The sequence below is a fragment of the Penicillium solitum genome (genome assembly GCF_028829755.1).
Source record: "Penicillium solitum strain IBT 25940 chromosome Unknown utg000001l_segment0_segment0, whole genome shotgun sequence".
Lineage (NCBI taxonomy): Eukaryota > Fungi > Ascomycota > Eurotiomycetes > Eurotiales > Aspergillaceae > Penicillium > Penicillium solitum.
This window is the reverse complement of record NW_027072121.1, coordinates 6,839,697-6,854,040: the sequence shown is the minus strand read 5'-3', so window position 1 is coordinate 6,854,040 and position 14,344 is coordinate 6,839,697. Positions and strand designations below refer to the sequence as shown.

The 14,344-nt window shown below is 46.5% G+C and overlaps 3 protein-coding genes across 3 annotated transcripts; 1 reads left to right on the top strand and 2 right to left on the bottom strand.

Annotated features, from left to right (window-relative positions):
- Positions 1–2,457: 2,457 nt before the first annotated feature.
- On the top strand, positions 2,458–4,649 carry N7455_002605 (serine/threonine-protein kinase; the record flags this gene model as incomplete). The annotated part of the gene is made up of 4 exons (XM_065604315.1): positions 2,458–2,877; positions 2,996–3,043; positions 3,199–3,443; positions 3,500–4,649. 4 exons carry the CDS (start codon positions 2,458–2,460, stop codon positions 4,647–4,649), a joined length of 1,863 nt encoding a protein of 620 aa, XP_065462806.1.
- Positions 4,650–5,336: 687 nt separating this feature from the next.
- Positions 5,337–8,122, bottom strand: N7455_002604 (uncharacterized protein). Its single transcript, XM_040953355.2, has 4 exons — positions 7,289–8,122; positions 7,093–7,205; positions 6,823–7,040; positions 5,337–6,766 (listed from the first exon to the last, which is right to left on the bottom strand). Exons 1-4 carry the CDS (start codon positions 7,542–7,544, stop codon positions 5,650–5,652), a joined length of 1,704 nt encoding a protein of 567 aa, XP_040816130.1. The 5' UTR covers positions 7,545–8,122; the 3' UTR covers positions 5,337–5,649.
- A 2,442-nt stretch (positions 8,123–10,564) lies between these two features.
- sxa2 (putative pheromone processing carboxypeptidase (Sxa2)) lies at positions 10,565–12,468 on the bottom strand. The gene is made up of 4 exons (XM_040953403.2): positions 12,155–12,468; positions 11,819–12,101; positions 11,536–11,762; positions 10,565–11,479 (listed from the first exon to the last, which is right to left on the bottom strand). The coding sequence occupies exons 1-4, from the start codon at positions 12,351–12,353 to the stop codon at positions 10,590–10,592; spliced, it is 1,599 nt and encodes a 532-aa protein (XP_040816245.2). The 5' UTR covers positions 12,354–12,468; the 3' UTR covers positions 10,565–10,589.
- Positions 12,469–14,344: the final 1,876 nt, after the last annotated feature.

Genomic DNA, 14,344 nt, shown 5'->3' with positions numbered 1-14,344 from the left:
GGATGGACGATGTTGGCGAGTGGCTGGGAAGTCTAGTCTCAGGCCCTCTTATTCCCGTGTTTCAAGCTAAGTATGAAGTAATAAAGAATAATTATTCAAATAACATGGGACAAAAGAAATTAAAAAAGAATACAGAGTGTTCAAAAATGCTTGAAAGTTGAATAATATGACGAAAGTGATCTTTTCGTGCCACTATTTCCCGCTGGTTAGCGCCTGTTTCCTATTCAGGTAATATTGATGCCTTGCAGCCTCATCTCATTAGGACTTCATCACACTAGCTTCTGGGTATGAGGGCGCTTTCAAATTCTGCTCCTATCATAGCTTAGAATTAATCTCTATTGAGCTATTCTCAGTGATGTAGATTCATCCTGGAATGAACCAGTGGTTAGTCACTCTATCCCGAAATGTACGATGTATATGCTTGACCTCATCTCCAAATGGGGACGGTGTAGGGATGCAAAATTAAATGTGTCAGTATTTCTCGGGCATAGAATGGTTTGAGATCTCATAACTCTATCACAGCCCTTACTTAGCATGCTTGGCCCTTGATGCAGGTCTTAAACATGCATACATTCCAATCCTGGAGAGGAACAAGATACACATTCTTATTTCGGGGCACAAATGAGGAACTAGCAACTATCACAGCATAGTATAACATGATACTACATCAGAGATAGTAATAAAATGGTGTTTCGTAGCATGATCTTGTATAGGGCATATTTCTGGCCCAACTTCCAAACCCTAAAAATTGAATCTATATACTTGACTGATCTTCCCCTGGATATATGAAGATGTGAATCCTCTTATTTGGTGACTAGCGTTTCAAGAATATGGCTTACACTTGAAAGTGTACACCCAGCTGATCTTGTACTACGAATATATCAAGGATGCGAAGACGGCAGACTTTCGGAACCTTGAATGGGGTTTCCATCTCTAACTTATGAAGAAATCCTCTATTTCCCTTCCATTCATGTCATTGAATATGTGTAGCCACTGTATATCAGAACCCTTATATTTGTGCAGAGACTCGAGTTGGTGAAGAATCTAATATCTAGATAGTTCTATGGTCAGCCAGAAATCGGGTCTCCCTACAAGATCCGATAGTTGGAACGGTAGGTTCCACAATTATGTGGTGTGGAAGGGAAATTGTGAATGATAAGTAGACAGTCTCATTGTTAGATCCGGGGGGTACATCGTACTAAAATGAACATCTTCATATTGAGTAGGATAGACTCCATGAGCAGGATTGATGTTCACAAGAGAGAAAGTTCCATCTCGTGCTAGCCCTAGAGGGCTGACTTCGGAAATTTCTGGATAGGGGAAATGATGTAGTTAGTTACTAAGCACGGAATTAAGCCCGGGGTCCCAAGGCACTGCCAGGGTTACGATGTACGCACCTGTTGGACTCATTCAGCAGTTTCTCTTATATGACTTAGTCTACATAGCCATGTGGAGTCGGCTGAATTAGATCTGTCTATTTATGAATTCCATGTTGTACATACGCAGGGCTCCATCTCACACTTATACGTGCACTCCTCACTTCCAAGGTTGGTATGCTTGCCCTTGTAGGTGGTAAAGCATTCCAGGAAGGCTCGAGACCCGCATCTTCATCTTGGGGTTCTCCGTACGAATAGGAGATTCGAAGCTTACCGGATGTTCTCAGAATGGCAACACAGAGATCATGATAGGAGAAAAGCCAATGTGAGTCTGTGAATCTGGAATTCCAACAATTCCAAGCATGTGGCAACGGGTGATGACGATATCAATACCCACACAAGCCAGGGTTCTAAACCTTTTGGAATCAGGTCAAACCAGCGTTTTGTGTGAGGGAATGCCTTGATAAGGTGATATACAAAGTACATAGTACATATGTAGTTTAGGGATATTGAAAGAAATAGAGAATGGTCTATACAAATTGGGAGTCTTTATACTCTCTGTTCCTTGCTCTCCGGTTCCTGCTCCCTGGTCTCTGGCTTCTGATCTCTGGGGTAAACGGTCACATCAAGAAAGAACATCATAGATATTATACATGAACTTACAGAGTAGAATATACAAATATAAGATAGATTGCTCATTACCACAGTGGATCAGTGGCGTATCATGACGTCCCGAGAGGTCGAACCAGGTTGACGGCCGGGCCTTGGCAGATGACATCGCAGGGAAAGATCTCTCATTTCGTCATAGCTCTCCCCCGCCATCCTCTCCTTTCTCTCTCTCTCCTTTTTTTTTAACTCTTAATCTATAGCTTTCTGGTCTTGTTTTTCTCTCTATTCTTCTTGTTTTGTGATTTGCAAAGTCCTTCAGTGGGGTAAATCCATTCTTCAACTTATCTGACGTCCACACCTTGAAAATCCCTTCAATTGCCGACATCCTTCTTCTTCTAATCTCTCTGTTTCCCGTTCCTCTCCAAAACCAACCTAGACATCTGTTTATGAATCACGATTCTTCTTTGATATCATGAGTACAATACAGAATATCAAGAATTTCATTCGGCATGGCAAGCAGGCCCGCCTTGTCACCCCTCATTCTGAGCCGACGACCGACGTTTCCGCCATCCACGCAGAGCCACAACGCCAACCGATAGGCCAATATTCACCTGCTCTCGAGGCTTTTGGCCCTGAAGGCCGATCCAATGCCCTCCACAAACCTGATTCTCAGGTCAGGCAGGATCGCTCTGTCGAAATCGAACGTCTAGTGGCAGAGGAGAACATCAACCGATCGAAGATGCCCAAATACCCCGGTCTAGAGCGCTGGATCTTGGTGGAGAAAATGGGCGATGGCGCCTTCAGTAACGTCTATCGTGCCAAGGATTCGACAACGGAATATGGCGAGGTGGCCATCAAGGTCGTCCGCAAATTTGAAATGAATAGCAATCAGGTAAGTTATGCCGCATGGTGCCTTTCTTCTTCTTTTCCCTATGGCTTTTTGTGTTTTCATTTCTTTGCGGTTGTATGGTTTGCAATATGTCTATAAACATGGCCAATGCGTTCTGTAGAACGATCCTCACTATCCAACGGTTAAAAAAGTCCCCAAAGCGGCGGAGGTGCGCAAACAATTCTTTTCCTGATGCTCAAGTTGCTTCCTGGCAATGGTTACTTGCGTCTTCCAGCGAAACGATACACTACTTTATGGAATACTACTGCCTTGGTGCATGGCTGCGCATCTTGTTTCGTCATTGCTAACTCTAGTCTTTAACAGCGGGCAAATATCCTCAAAGAGGTTCAGATTATGCGCAATCTTGACCACCCCAACGTCGTCAAATTGATCGATTTCTCCGAGTCGCGGCAATATTACTACATCGTCCTCGAACTCTGCCCCGGGGGTGAATTATTCCACCAGATCGTCCGATTGACGTATTTCAGCGAGAATCTTAGCCGCCACGTCATTCGACAAGTTGCGGAAGCGATTGAATATCTACACGAGACATCAGGTGTCGTTCATCGGTTTGTCACCCCGTCAGTAGACATTTGCTCTTGCGAAAGCTAACATCTTTATGAAGTGACATTAAACCCGAAAATCTCCTGTTCTATCCAATTCCCCATGTTGCCAGCAAGAATCCCAAACCTCAACAGCCAGGGGATGAAGACAAAGAAGATGAGGGAGAATTTGTCCCCGGAGTTGGTGCAGGTGGTATCGGCAAGATCAAGCTTGCAGACTTCGGTCTGTCCAAGGTGATTTGGGATAGCCAGACGATGACACCTTGCGGTACCGTCGGATATACAGCCCCGGAAATCGTCAAGGATGAGCGTTACTCCAAAAGTGTGGACATGTGGGCCATGGGCTGTGTGCTCTACACACTTCTCTGCGGCTTCCCTCCATTCTATGACGAGAGCATCCAAGTTCTTACCGAGAAGGTGGCACGCGGCCAATACACATTTTTGTCACCCTGGTGGGACGATATTTCCAAGTCAGCCCAGGATCTGATCTCGCATCTCCTCACCGTGGACCCCGAAAAGCGATTCACCATCAAGGAGTTCCTCGCACACCCCTGGATACAGGGCACCGACGAGGAGACTACCGCCGCCGCCGACGCACCCCCTCTAGCAACACCCTACCTCCAGACCTCCGAGAAAGGCCCACAGCAACTCGACTCCTCCGGTGCCGAACACGGGCCCTATCAGCCCGCCAGTGCCCGCTTCCTCGATCAACCATCTGTCACAGCAGAGCGCCGTATGGACTTCCGATCTCCAGGCGCTTTTAACCTCCGTGAAGTCTTTGATGTTGGCTATGCGGTACACAGACAAGAAGAGGAAGTAAAACGCCGCGCGAATGCGCGCCAATCGAACCGCAGTGGCACCGCAGGATTCCAGTCAGCACTGGGTGCTCTCAACGAAGATTATGACGACGAGCCCGAGTACAGCCACCGTCTTGGAGGCCAACCACCAGCCAAGGTGGCTAAGAACCAAGGGGATATGGCCGGAATGGAAGCCAAGCTCCGATCCACGAACCTTGGCGCCCAAAGCAGCGCCGCACAGGCACGACAACCACCCAGTCAGCAAAAGCCCAAGCAAGGCTACGGGATGCATGATGCCAATGTCGCTAATGCTGCAAAGAGCTCTATTCGCAAGCATCAGCAGCCGTTTGAGCTTACTCTGAACGGATCCACATTGCTTGAGAAGCGTGGCCGTCGTAATCAACCGGTGGCATAGACAGGATGTATTTCTTCCATCAGGGTCATGATGTGATGTCTTCATAACTTCTTTGCACTTTGTTGATAAGCGATATTTTCACTGAGATCTTTTTGTCTCTCCTTTTTTTTTTCCGAGGCCATTTTTCTTGTTCGTTTTTTTCCAGCTCTCTCTGCACGTTATCGGATCGGTCCCGGCTAGGAACCTGCACGCTACATAGTCACGATTGGAAAATGGGTGAAGTGGGTTTTCTTTTTCGCTTTCTCTTGAGTTATCGGGGAGCTTGCTTGGACTGGAATGGAGTACTTCCTGGTCTTTTCTTTTCCTTTTTGCTGTTGTTATCATAGGGGTTACGTCTATTCATATTTGTCAAGGATTCGCTAAGCATATTTTTCAGCATTCCAAGGTTGAACTGAAACCTTGGAAGAGTTCACATCTTTCATATAATTCTCTCTTAGTAGCAATCTCCAATTGGTCCTTTCTTTTGGTGATGATGCAGCGAGCTCATTCCCGTTCGCTAGTGTATTAGGGTGTGTTCTCTTGTAGCCTGGGCGACTATTTTCATCTGCATATAGACTAGGCCAGTCTATGGTAGTAACTTCTTATACCAAGCACATGATCCAATTCACGAGGCATGTGTAGCATATGTTGTTATTGGAAAAAATATACAACATTGAAATCTCTATTGACGTAACTCAGAATTAAGAGAAAAAAACACAAACTTGGTATCTTGATTGGTATCTAATGTATGTTCAAGTTCAGAGACCACCTGGAAATGGTCACTGCATTATGATATATGATGACAACACTCTATCCGGTCCATATATTCACGTGTCAAGCCACTGATCGCATCATTCAGATCGCAATGGCAGGGGCGGATCGGTGAGATATGGATGTGCTGTCCTTTTTTCAGTCGTGTTCTCATCATGCACTTTCCAACACAAGCAGAAAGCTGTGTAAGAACCGACAGTGTGCAAGACGGTTTTGGCGAACTAAAACAAGTGACTCAACACATTGTTTCTTATAGAGTCTGCCTGCCCCGAGTCTCGATAGGTAGGAAACACATGGCCACAAAGGAAGCCAGGATCAACGCGCCGGAGGCATAGATGGGCGAGTTGGGGTTCGCGCTACCAGCATAGATGGCGACAAGGGGAGCACAGAGACCAGTAATACGGTTCAAACAGCTGGAGATACCAGTGCCAGTACCGCGGTTGGGGGCGGGGAAGGTCTCCGGGGTGTAGGCGAACAGGACACCGTACATGATGTTCTGGAAGAAGGCCTCGAGGCAACTGCACAGGAGCTGGATGTCGGAGTTTGTGGATGCGGTGAAGCAGAACAGCAAGACACCAGTGATCAGGGTGGAGATGGCCATTGTGCCCTTTCGACCAATGTACTTGATCTCGACTGTCCAACAAGCCAAGATAGAGCCGGGGACACCAACGATGGAGGTGATGGCGTAATTGCGGTAGGTGATGTAGTTCGAGTTGGTCACACCACCGGATTGGGAGAGGTACTGCGGCAAGAAGGCGTTGAAGAGAGGATATCCCATGCCGATGGTAGCCCAGCAGAACCAGAGAAGAGCGGTATTATAGCCCATACGCTTGTTGGCGAACAGAGGCGCAATGCGCTCCATTGAGAATTTGGAGAATAAACGGCCCAGGATTTGAGAGTAGCTGAGGCCTGTCTCCTTCTCCTGCACCTCGACATGGCCGCCAATTTCGTTGAGGATCTCGCTGGTCAACCAGGTCTTGGTGCCGTTCTTGTGGGCAATGCCATGGATGGAGGCGACAGCTTCTTCCTGGCGGCCACGGGAGAGCAGGAACTTGGGTGACTCGTACAAGTGGAAGAAGAAGAAACGTAGAATGAACATGACAAAAGTGATGGCACCCAGGGTGAGAACCAGGTAGCGCCAGCCCATGTTGTTCTCCTTGGTGCAACCTTCATGGCTAGTGCAGCTGAAGTTAGGGACGAAAGCCCACGCAAGCAGACTGCCGATTAGCTGGCCAATGGGCCACCAGACACTCAACATGGTCAACATGTTACCGGAGACAAAGGGAAGGAACTCCAGGAAAAGAGCACCATCGACTGGCAGATTACCACCCACACCAAGACCCAAGCAAGCGAACAGGGCACATGTTCTGCATTCATGATTAGCGAAAGATATAAAATTCGTTGTTTTCAAACAAAAACTTACCCAATCCAAGTGGGACCACCAGCAGCAGCCAGACCAAATGCACCGGCCATGAACAAAGTGGAGTTGAAAGCAAGACGACGACCAAAAATATCAGAGGCAATACCCCAGAATGAGGCACCAATGCAAAGACCCAAGAATAGAGCGCAAGTGGTGAAACGCACCCACGTATCAGAGAGTCCAAATTCGTAGGAGATAGGGGTCAGCGTCAGGGCAATTCCCTACACATGGTTAGATTTAACTTGTGTGATCCATTTGGGTTTGAAATCCTACCTGAATCCAAATGTTGTCTGCTGTCCAACCAAAACCACAAAGGAAGAACAGTTGCCATTGATACCGACCCATGCCAATATCCTGCAGGGCTCTGTTGATCACCTTTGCCTTGCCTGTGTCCTCGAGTTAGATCAAAGAATCCATTTGCATGAAGCTTCCACGCAAGGGCCAGTGAGAAAATCCAGGAGAAACATACGGTCATAGGCAGAGTCATGGGTAGAAGTGGAGACATCAGCCTCGATCTCTGCACGAAGAGCTTCGAGGGTCAGAGGAGTTGAACCCTTGGGGCCGGCAGCACCGTTCTCCGAGGAGGATGCGCCATCCAAGCTCGGGCTGGTCTCCTTGTCTGTCTTTTCCGAGAGGAAGTGAGCAGGTCCATCGGCGAGTGGGATAACAACGTCGGGGAGGTTCGGACTATCCCTTTTGAAGGGGTTAAATTTTTGGAGACCCATAATGACGGTTCTATATGGCGCTTTGGAATATATTGTTCAACTGCCTGGGATTTGCTGCTTTCTGTCAAGGATGTCGCTTTTCGCACGTTCTATTCCGTTCAAGTGTCGCTGGGGATTCCGTAAGAGGCCGAAGCTGGATCTACAGGTGTGGGGAGCTGCAATGGGGTCATATATCGTGAATCCGGGGACAATTCGCTGTGGGCCGAAAGTGGCGCAAGGACAATGGTCGATATATACTGCTGTCGAGGCTTGCAGATGGGCTTGTTGCTATCGATGCTGGATTTTGTCGCAATCGCTGTCGATGTGATCGTTGTTGCGAGGGTGATGCAAGATTGCTACTGAAGAGCGGATCTGAAGTACCTCGTGCTTGGTCTTTGTTGAAATTGATTTCTTTTCACAAGGTGGTGATGAACAATAGAAATGATCCAAGAGCGTGAACCAGAAGTTCTGCCACAGGGATATAAGATAGAAAGCTAAGAGACGGAGCTCTAGCAAGATATAATGAAGTAAGGCAAGCTGGGGGTAGCTATACCTTATCCAAGATGGTTTGAGAGACGAGGAAAAATTTAGGAGTTGACAGAAGAGGAAGGAAAAGAAAACCGGAAATGAGGTGGGATTCTAGAGTTGCTATATACTATTGGGACCATCCCAAAGATGGGCAACATGCTTCCTGTTTTTTTTTTTTCTATTTTCTTTTTTCTTTTTTAATATTACCAAATGGTTCTCTAGTTAGGACCTAGAGGTACAAGATGTCATCATTGGCCGAGGTCCAAAAGTGGGACTATAAGAAAAAGGTGTGATAATATTGTGTTATGGTCTGTAATTCGAATACTACCAAGGACTGGCTCGGCCCCGGGACTGGGGTCGGGTTCTTTACGGAGTAGAGTACGGAGTACTCCGTACATCTGAACATATTCCCGTTGCCCTCGGCGAGCATACTTGGCACTTGCACTTGATATGTTTTCGGTTAGACACCGCTTTACTACCTACCATCTATAGATGCACTACCAGGATCTCTCTAATCTGAATACTTCCAAGGTTGACCATATATATATTACCTATCACCTCTTGGTTTTTTGCTGTTTTTTTATAGCTATAGTTAATCACATCCGCATACTTAACATTTCAATATTAGTAGATCCAACAGCTTTTATGACTGGCAGTACGGGCAGAATCTAAGGGCGGTCCCGTGCGGGAAAAAAAAGAGGTTCCACTATAGCGTACACCAATACTCCCGTGCTCCGTACACATAGGCGTATTATATTAATAAAATTGTTGACGTTGGTTAATAATTCACAACCGCACAGGGAATAGCTTAAAAAAGAATCCCTAAAGACCGGCAAGTGGCCGACGTTGGCCGCTTTTACTTGTAGCACGGTCCTTCAATGTTCTTTGGATCGGTTGAACGCCACCAAGGCAAATCCGACATACTCTATTCAGCCTCAAGGGTCCTCGTCTGCTCTACCTTTATACCTCTATGACCACTCTGTATGCAAAACTCAGAAGGGCCCGTATAACTATTGGCATATCATGTACAACTTTTACAAAAACATATGATATATCGGAAAGGGTCGAAATAATGAACAAATTGACTCTGGACCTGAGCCGAGACCCAATTAACCTCCATGATCCACCAGGAAAATTTTTGCAGTGAGACCACTTTAACCGTACTCCGTACGCTCCCACTACTCTTGTTTGGGGCAAAGTAATGAGATCAAGAAACCGCATGCGTGTGTGTGCGCTATGCTCGAACGTCACCCCTACGTTAGTTACTTTGTTCTTCTCGACTCTTTCCCCTTTCCCAAGATATTCGACATGTTTTTGTTTTCACTTCAATATATTACCAAGTCCGGTTTGTCACAAACATTAAAACCAACGCTACAATATTGTAGAACAGGAGAAGCAAAAAGGAGAGTTGAACTCACCGTTGAAGCTCGTGAGTCTTGGCGGAGGCACATCCATGCCGCATTCAGGCCCAGGGGAATTCGCCTTTGCTACCAACCAATCACAGTCTTTAAATACACCTGTAACTTTCTGTAACCTCGTGAAACCCTCCAAAGGTTCCAAGCACGCACTTTCCCGGATAAATTACTGAAACTTACCATTTTGGGGTTAGCCCGGTGTTCTGCCGCCATACGGTACCCTCTACGGAGTAGCCCACATTATCTTGTCGGCAAATGCTCATGTTCTCGACTTGGGAGACTCAATGTACTCCGTACACTGTGGAGAATGAGTGGCTCTCGGCTATGGTACTTCTATGACATTCTCAACCGGTTATTTGTTTCCTTTCAGACCGGAAAGTCAATCCGGAAACTGGGAAGTCCAGGAACAATAAACTCCACTGACAGTTTTTGCCTTTACGGAGTACATACTTCTGTTGTAATTCTTTGGATTGGACTAGCCTACTACGGTCTGCTTCGGTATCAAAGTTCTCGATTATCTTGTTTCTACAATGCGTAGTTGCAGCAAGTGTATATGAATTGCTGGCCAATCTACTCACTCGTGAGAGCATGGGTTGAAGAGCACGTATGATGCCCATACTTTGTACATCGCACATTGTTTATCCCTTTTAATTTACGAATTAGTAACCGGTAGTGTAAATACACTTGACTGTGATTGACTGGAACTCTGAACAATTATCGAGCTCCACACTGCTGGAGCACACCACCCATTACCAGCTTACGATGTATACACTAGCCTGGGGGTTGTGTGGCGATTTCTCTGGGCTATACAAAGTACATTGTCGAGCGCTGCAAGAGATTACAAGTGCTTTGCGCTAAAATAAACAAAAGTCCATTAATTGCGTTATATCGTGTACAAGACTAACATATGAAGCAGATCCTAGGCCTGCCAATACTTTATTCTATACATAAAGAAAGGGCCGATGTTAGGCGTCCATGACAGTTGATCCTATGGGACCTCTCCCCTTGGACAACCCAAACACCACCATTTCGCTCGGCAAATAGAAAGACATACATCAATCCGGCATCACTCACCCGGTAAATTATCACCGAATGGCCATATATAAGGTCTTCTGGTAAGACACTAGAGTTCCTCGGTGCGTCTGAGCAGCCATTCAAGGTGACGATAAGCCACGCGAGGCTGGTACTGCGGTTGCATGTGACCAGACTGGAAACTCTGAGCCCACATCAGGCCACGCTCATAGTGCTGAACACCCATGACACCCTGGGGGCCATCGACACCAGTCTGGCCATTCTCAGCAAAGACATTGGCGTACATGAGATCCGGAATCTTAATATCGATGGGGGTGTGTGGCTTATTCTGGAAACCGAGGTTGCCGTTCCAGGTCATATTCTGGATGGCCAAGAGCGTGCCGTTGGTGAGGACAACCATATCCAAGTCACCGTTTGCAATGAGAACGCGGTTAGTAGCCTCAATAACCTGCGGCAAGACGTGCTCGATCGGGTTCGCTGAAATATCGCCTTCTTGCTCCGGGCCGGCGCTGCCACCAACGAATACGGGCTCTGCGGAACACCCGCTCCAGGTGCCATTGGGTGCGTGTAGCGCGTGCTTGACATCTTTGCGATCGAAGTAGACGCTTGCTCCAGCTGCTGTGTAATCGAGCGAGGTGGGGAAGCCGAGAACGTCCCAGAGGAGCGGGCACATTTGGTTGATCTCGTAGACGTCGAAGCATGGGTTGATGTGGAGGATTTCATCGTTGACGAGGTCAAACAGATCACATTCGTCGTCTAAGCTGCTGCCTAATAAGGGTGGTTGAACCTCAGGTGGCGGGAAAGAGAGGTACTTGTCGATGAATTCCTCGTATCCGCAGGATTTGTGCTTTCTGTCGAGCTCTGCCATGAATGATTCATTGAAGCTGAACAGGTTCGCGTTTTCGTGGACAAAGGGCACAACGGGCAGTTGTTCCTGCACGGTGTCGAACTGTCCAATGCACGGGTCGTATGCCAGCGCACCTTGGTAAATAATCAGAATTTGCATCCCAGAATTCTGAATAATTGTGATAACTTACCATCTAGATCGAAATACTCCTTGTCTTTTTCATCGAGCATCGCAGCTGAGATATATGGCACATAACGCCCAGCATAACTCTCACCAGTGACATAGATCTTGAAGTTCTTGATTCCAAAAATCTTCTGGAAGTTCTTGAAGAACTTGATAAAGTCCTGTGCGGTCTCCTCTTGTGAGATAGCAGTTGGTGTGCCGACGGAGTAACCTGTTCCGACAGGCTGGTCGACCCTGCGAGATGTTAACAGGTTTTTTTTTTTAGGTTCGTGTGCATGATAACTACTTACCACAGAACATTGGTAAGGTTGACCCAAGCATAAGGGTTCTCCACTGGGGCAAAAGTACCAGGTTGCCATATGAAGCGACCAGTCTCTTGCAAGAAACTCTCCATCGAACTGCATCCAGGGCCACCGTTGAGCCAAATGGTTACTTCGTCTACAGGCTTGTTGATGGTAGGCTGGAAGATGAAGAAGAGCGATCTGGAGCTATTGTCCATATCAATTGGCACCAGACCAGAATACATCTCGCCGATATCAAATGCAACCTCCGGCAGGGAGTCCACCAGGTAATCTATGGGTCGATTAGGATTTTTGCTGCCGACAATGATATAATTCGACACTCACGCTTAGTATTCTTGTTCAAGAAGCGGTAATCCTTGTCCGATTTCTTAGGTTTGTGGTTACGAGCCTCGACTATTCGTTTGGCCTTCTCCTGTGGTGCACGGGCTATCTCTGCAAAACGTCCAGGTTTGAAAGCAGCCGCAAGATCTGATCCTAGTGAAAGGGCTAGGAGAGCAGATGTCAGGACTGATTTGAGTAACATCCTGGATTGGTCTGGGTGGGCCAGGAGGGAGATAGGATGAGTCTACTAATTATTCTCGGGGAGGGGACGCAGCTATATACTACCCCCCGAACAAAGGTCTACCAGTAGCCCCTGATCATGCACTCGGTAGGGCCATTTAAATTAATAAAAGGTCGCCTTACCAGATTGGGTGGTTCCAAGTGGATGATTGGAAGAAATCCTTAGCTTCAGGCCCGAGGATGCTTCTTCTGCGCCACCTGGGCGCAACCCTGAAATCCCTTGTTCGATAGCAGGTCTCCACTGATATCGGCTTCTTCGGCCATCCCGGGGTCAACCCCGGAAAAAGAAAAGATCGCTTATGAATCTTGCTACTACTTCTTTCGGTCCCTGATCGAGGGGTATCCCGACAATTTTATCCGCGGTGTTAGATAATCTTAGGAAATAATATCACAGAAAGTTGGTGTAAGAAGTCGGCAACTCTGTGCACAGCTATCATTGGGACCGGATGAGCGACGGATTCCGGCGAGATCGACAGTTATCTGTCACTTTGGGATAACAAACTCCGTCTGTGAAAAGCGGGGGTACCTCGCAATTCGCAATTGGTCTGGCATGCTTCTTATCCCTGATAGACATTGTGTGATGATGCATAATAATCGCCCTACGGCGGTTGTAACGGTCTGATAGGTGAGAAATCCTCTTAATAATTCAAATGAGCTGCCCAGGTGAGCACATACAAAGTACAAATCCTCGGCCCTCCGGTTAAAACCTCGCGTGCGAATATCACCTGACTGCATATGTATCTCGCAGCAAGACGATCGTTGTGCCTACAAAGTACTCTGTACCTGGGCCGAGGTTCCCGCGGCTCTATGTTATAGATCCCAAGCATGCCAAGCTTTCCAGGTTGCTTAACACTGGCTTGGAAATATTGTTTGATTGATCGGCAGGACTTTCTTTTTCTAACAGGCCCCCTTTTCGCCGAGAAATATCAGCCGACGAGGTTAATATACTCGATATCGTATTGGGTTTTCTCCTAAAGATAAAAATAAGGCATTCTAATATAACTAGTTATTTTTATTTGGCATGGTCTAACATAGAAAAACAAAAAAAAATTGGACTCGCGGGGAATCGAACCCCGGACCACTCCCATGCTAAGGGAGTATTATACCACTAAACCACAAGCCCAGTTCAATGGAAAGGCCTGCCTTTTAATGTCTGATGAGCCTGGACAGCTGTTCTTTTGAAACTACTCGACATAGTTACCACCTGAACAGATCACACCAAAACTTCTCAGGTTGGATTTTTTTGGAATATTAGAAATTTCATACTTTCCAATGTTCTAACCTTGGAAGGTTATATGGAGTTTACATCGTTTTGATAGCCGATCGCACTTGCCCAAGAAACACAAAACATGGTCGCAATTATATATATCTATACCCGCATCACGTCACATTCGTGATATTTCGAATCTAATTTAGGTTTTGATATTGTCCGGATGTCAATTTAAACCTCTGTTTTTCTTGTTTTGTCCGAAGAAGTTCTATACATTCATTGAATAACAAGTTGATTCATGTCTAGTCTTATATGAATGATTGACACTATGCCCGGATGTAGTTAGTTACCCGCTTGCGTCTCGGGTAGTTAGGTAGTCTCACGGACATCGGGAGTTCGGAAGTTCGGAATTTTGCCACGATGTTGAACTGCTGTCATAGTCATAGCCGACTAGTATATTGTGTCCCGTACACCGATAAATCCAGATAAATGAGGCATGTATAGATTGTCATTCTATATAATTACTAGTGAGAACTCGTAGTGATGCATGTTAACCATGTTATATTACGCAATTGAAAACAACACTTCCATCTACCCAGCAGTTATAGAACAGTGTACATGGTCCCCAAGGTGTTCGGGTCAACACAATAGATCCACATCCTTCCCTGCCCAATGATCATGCCCTCCGAAATTTTCACCTTTTCAACTCCCTACAGTTGAACACCAATGGGAATTATTCCGCG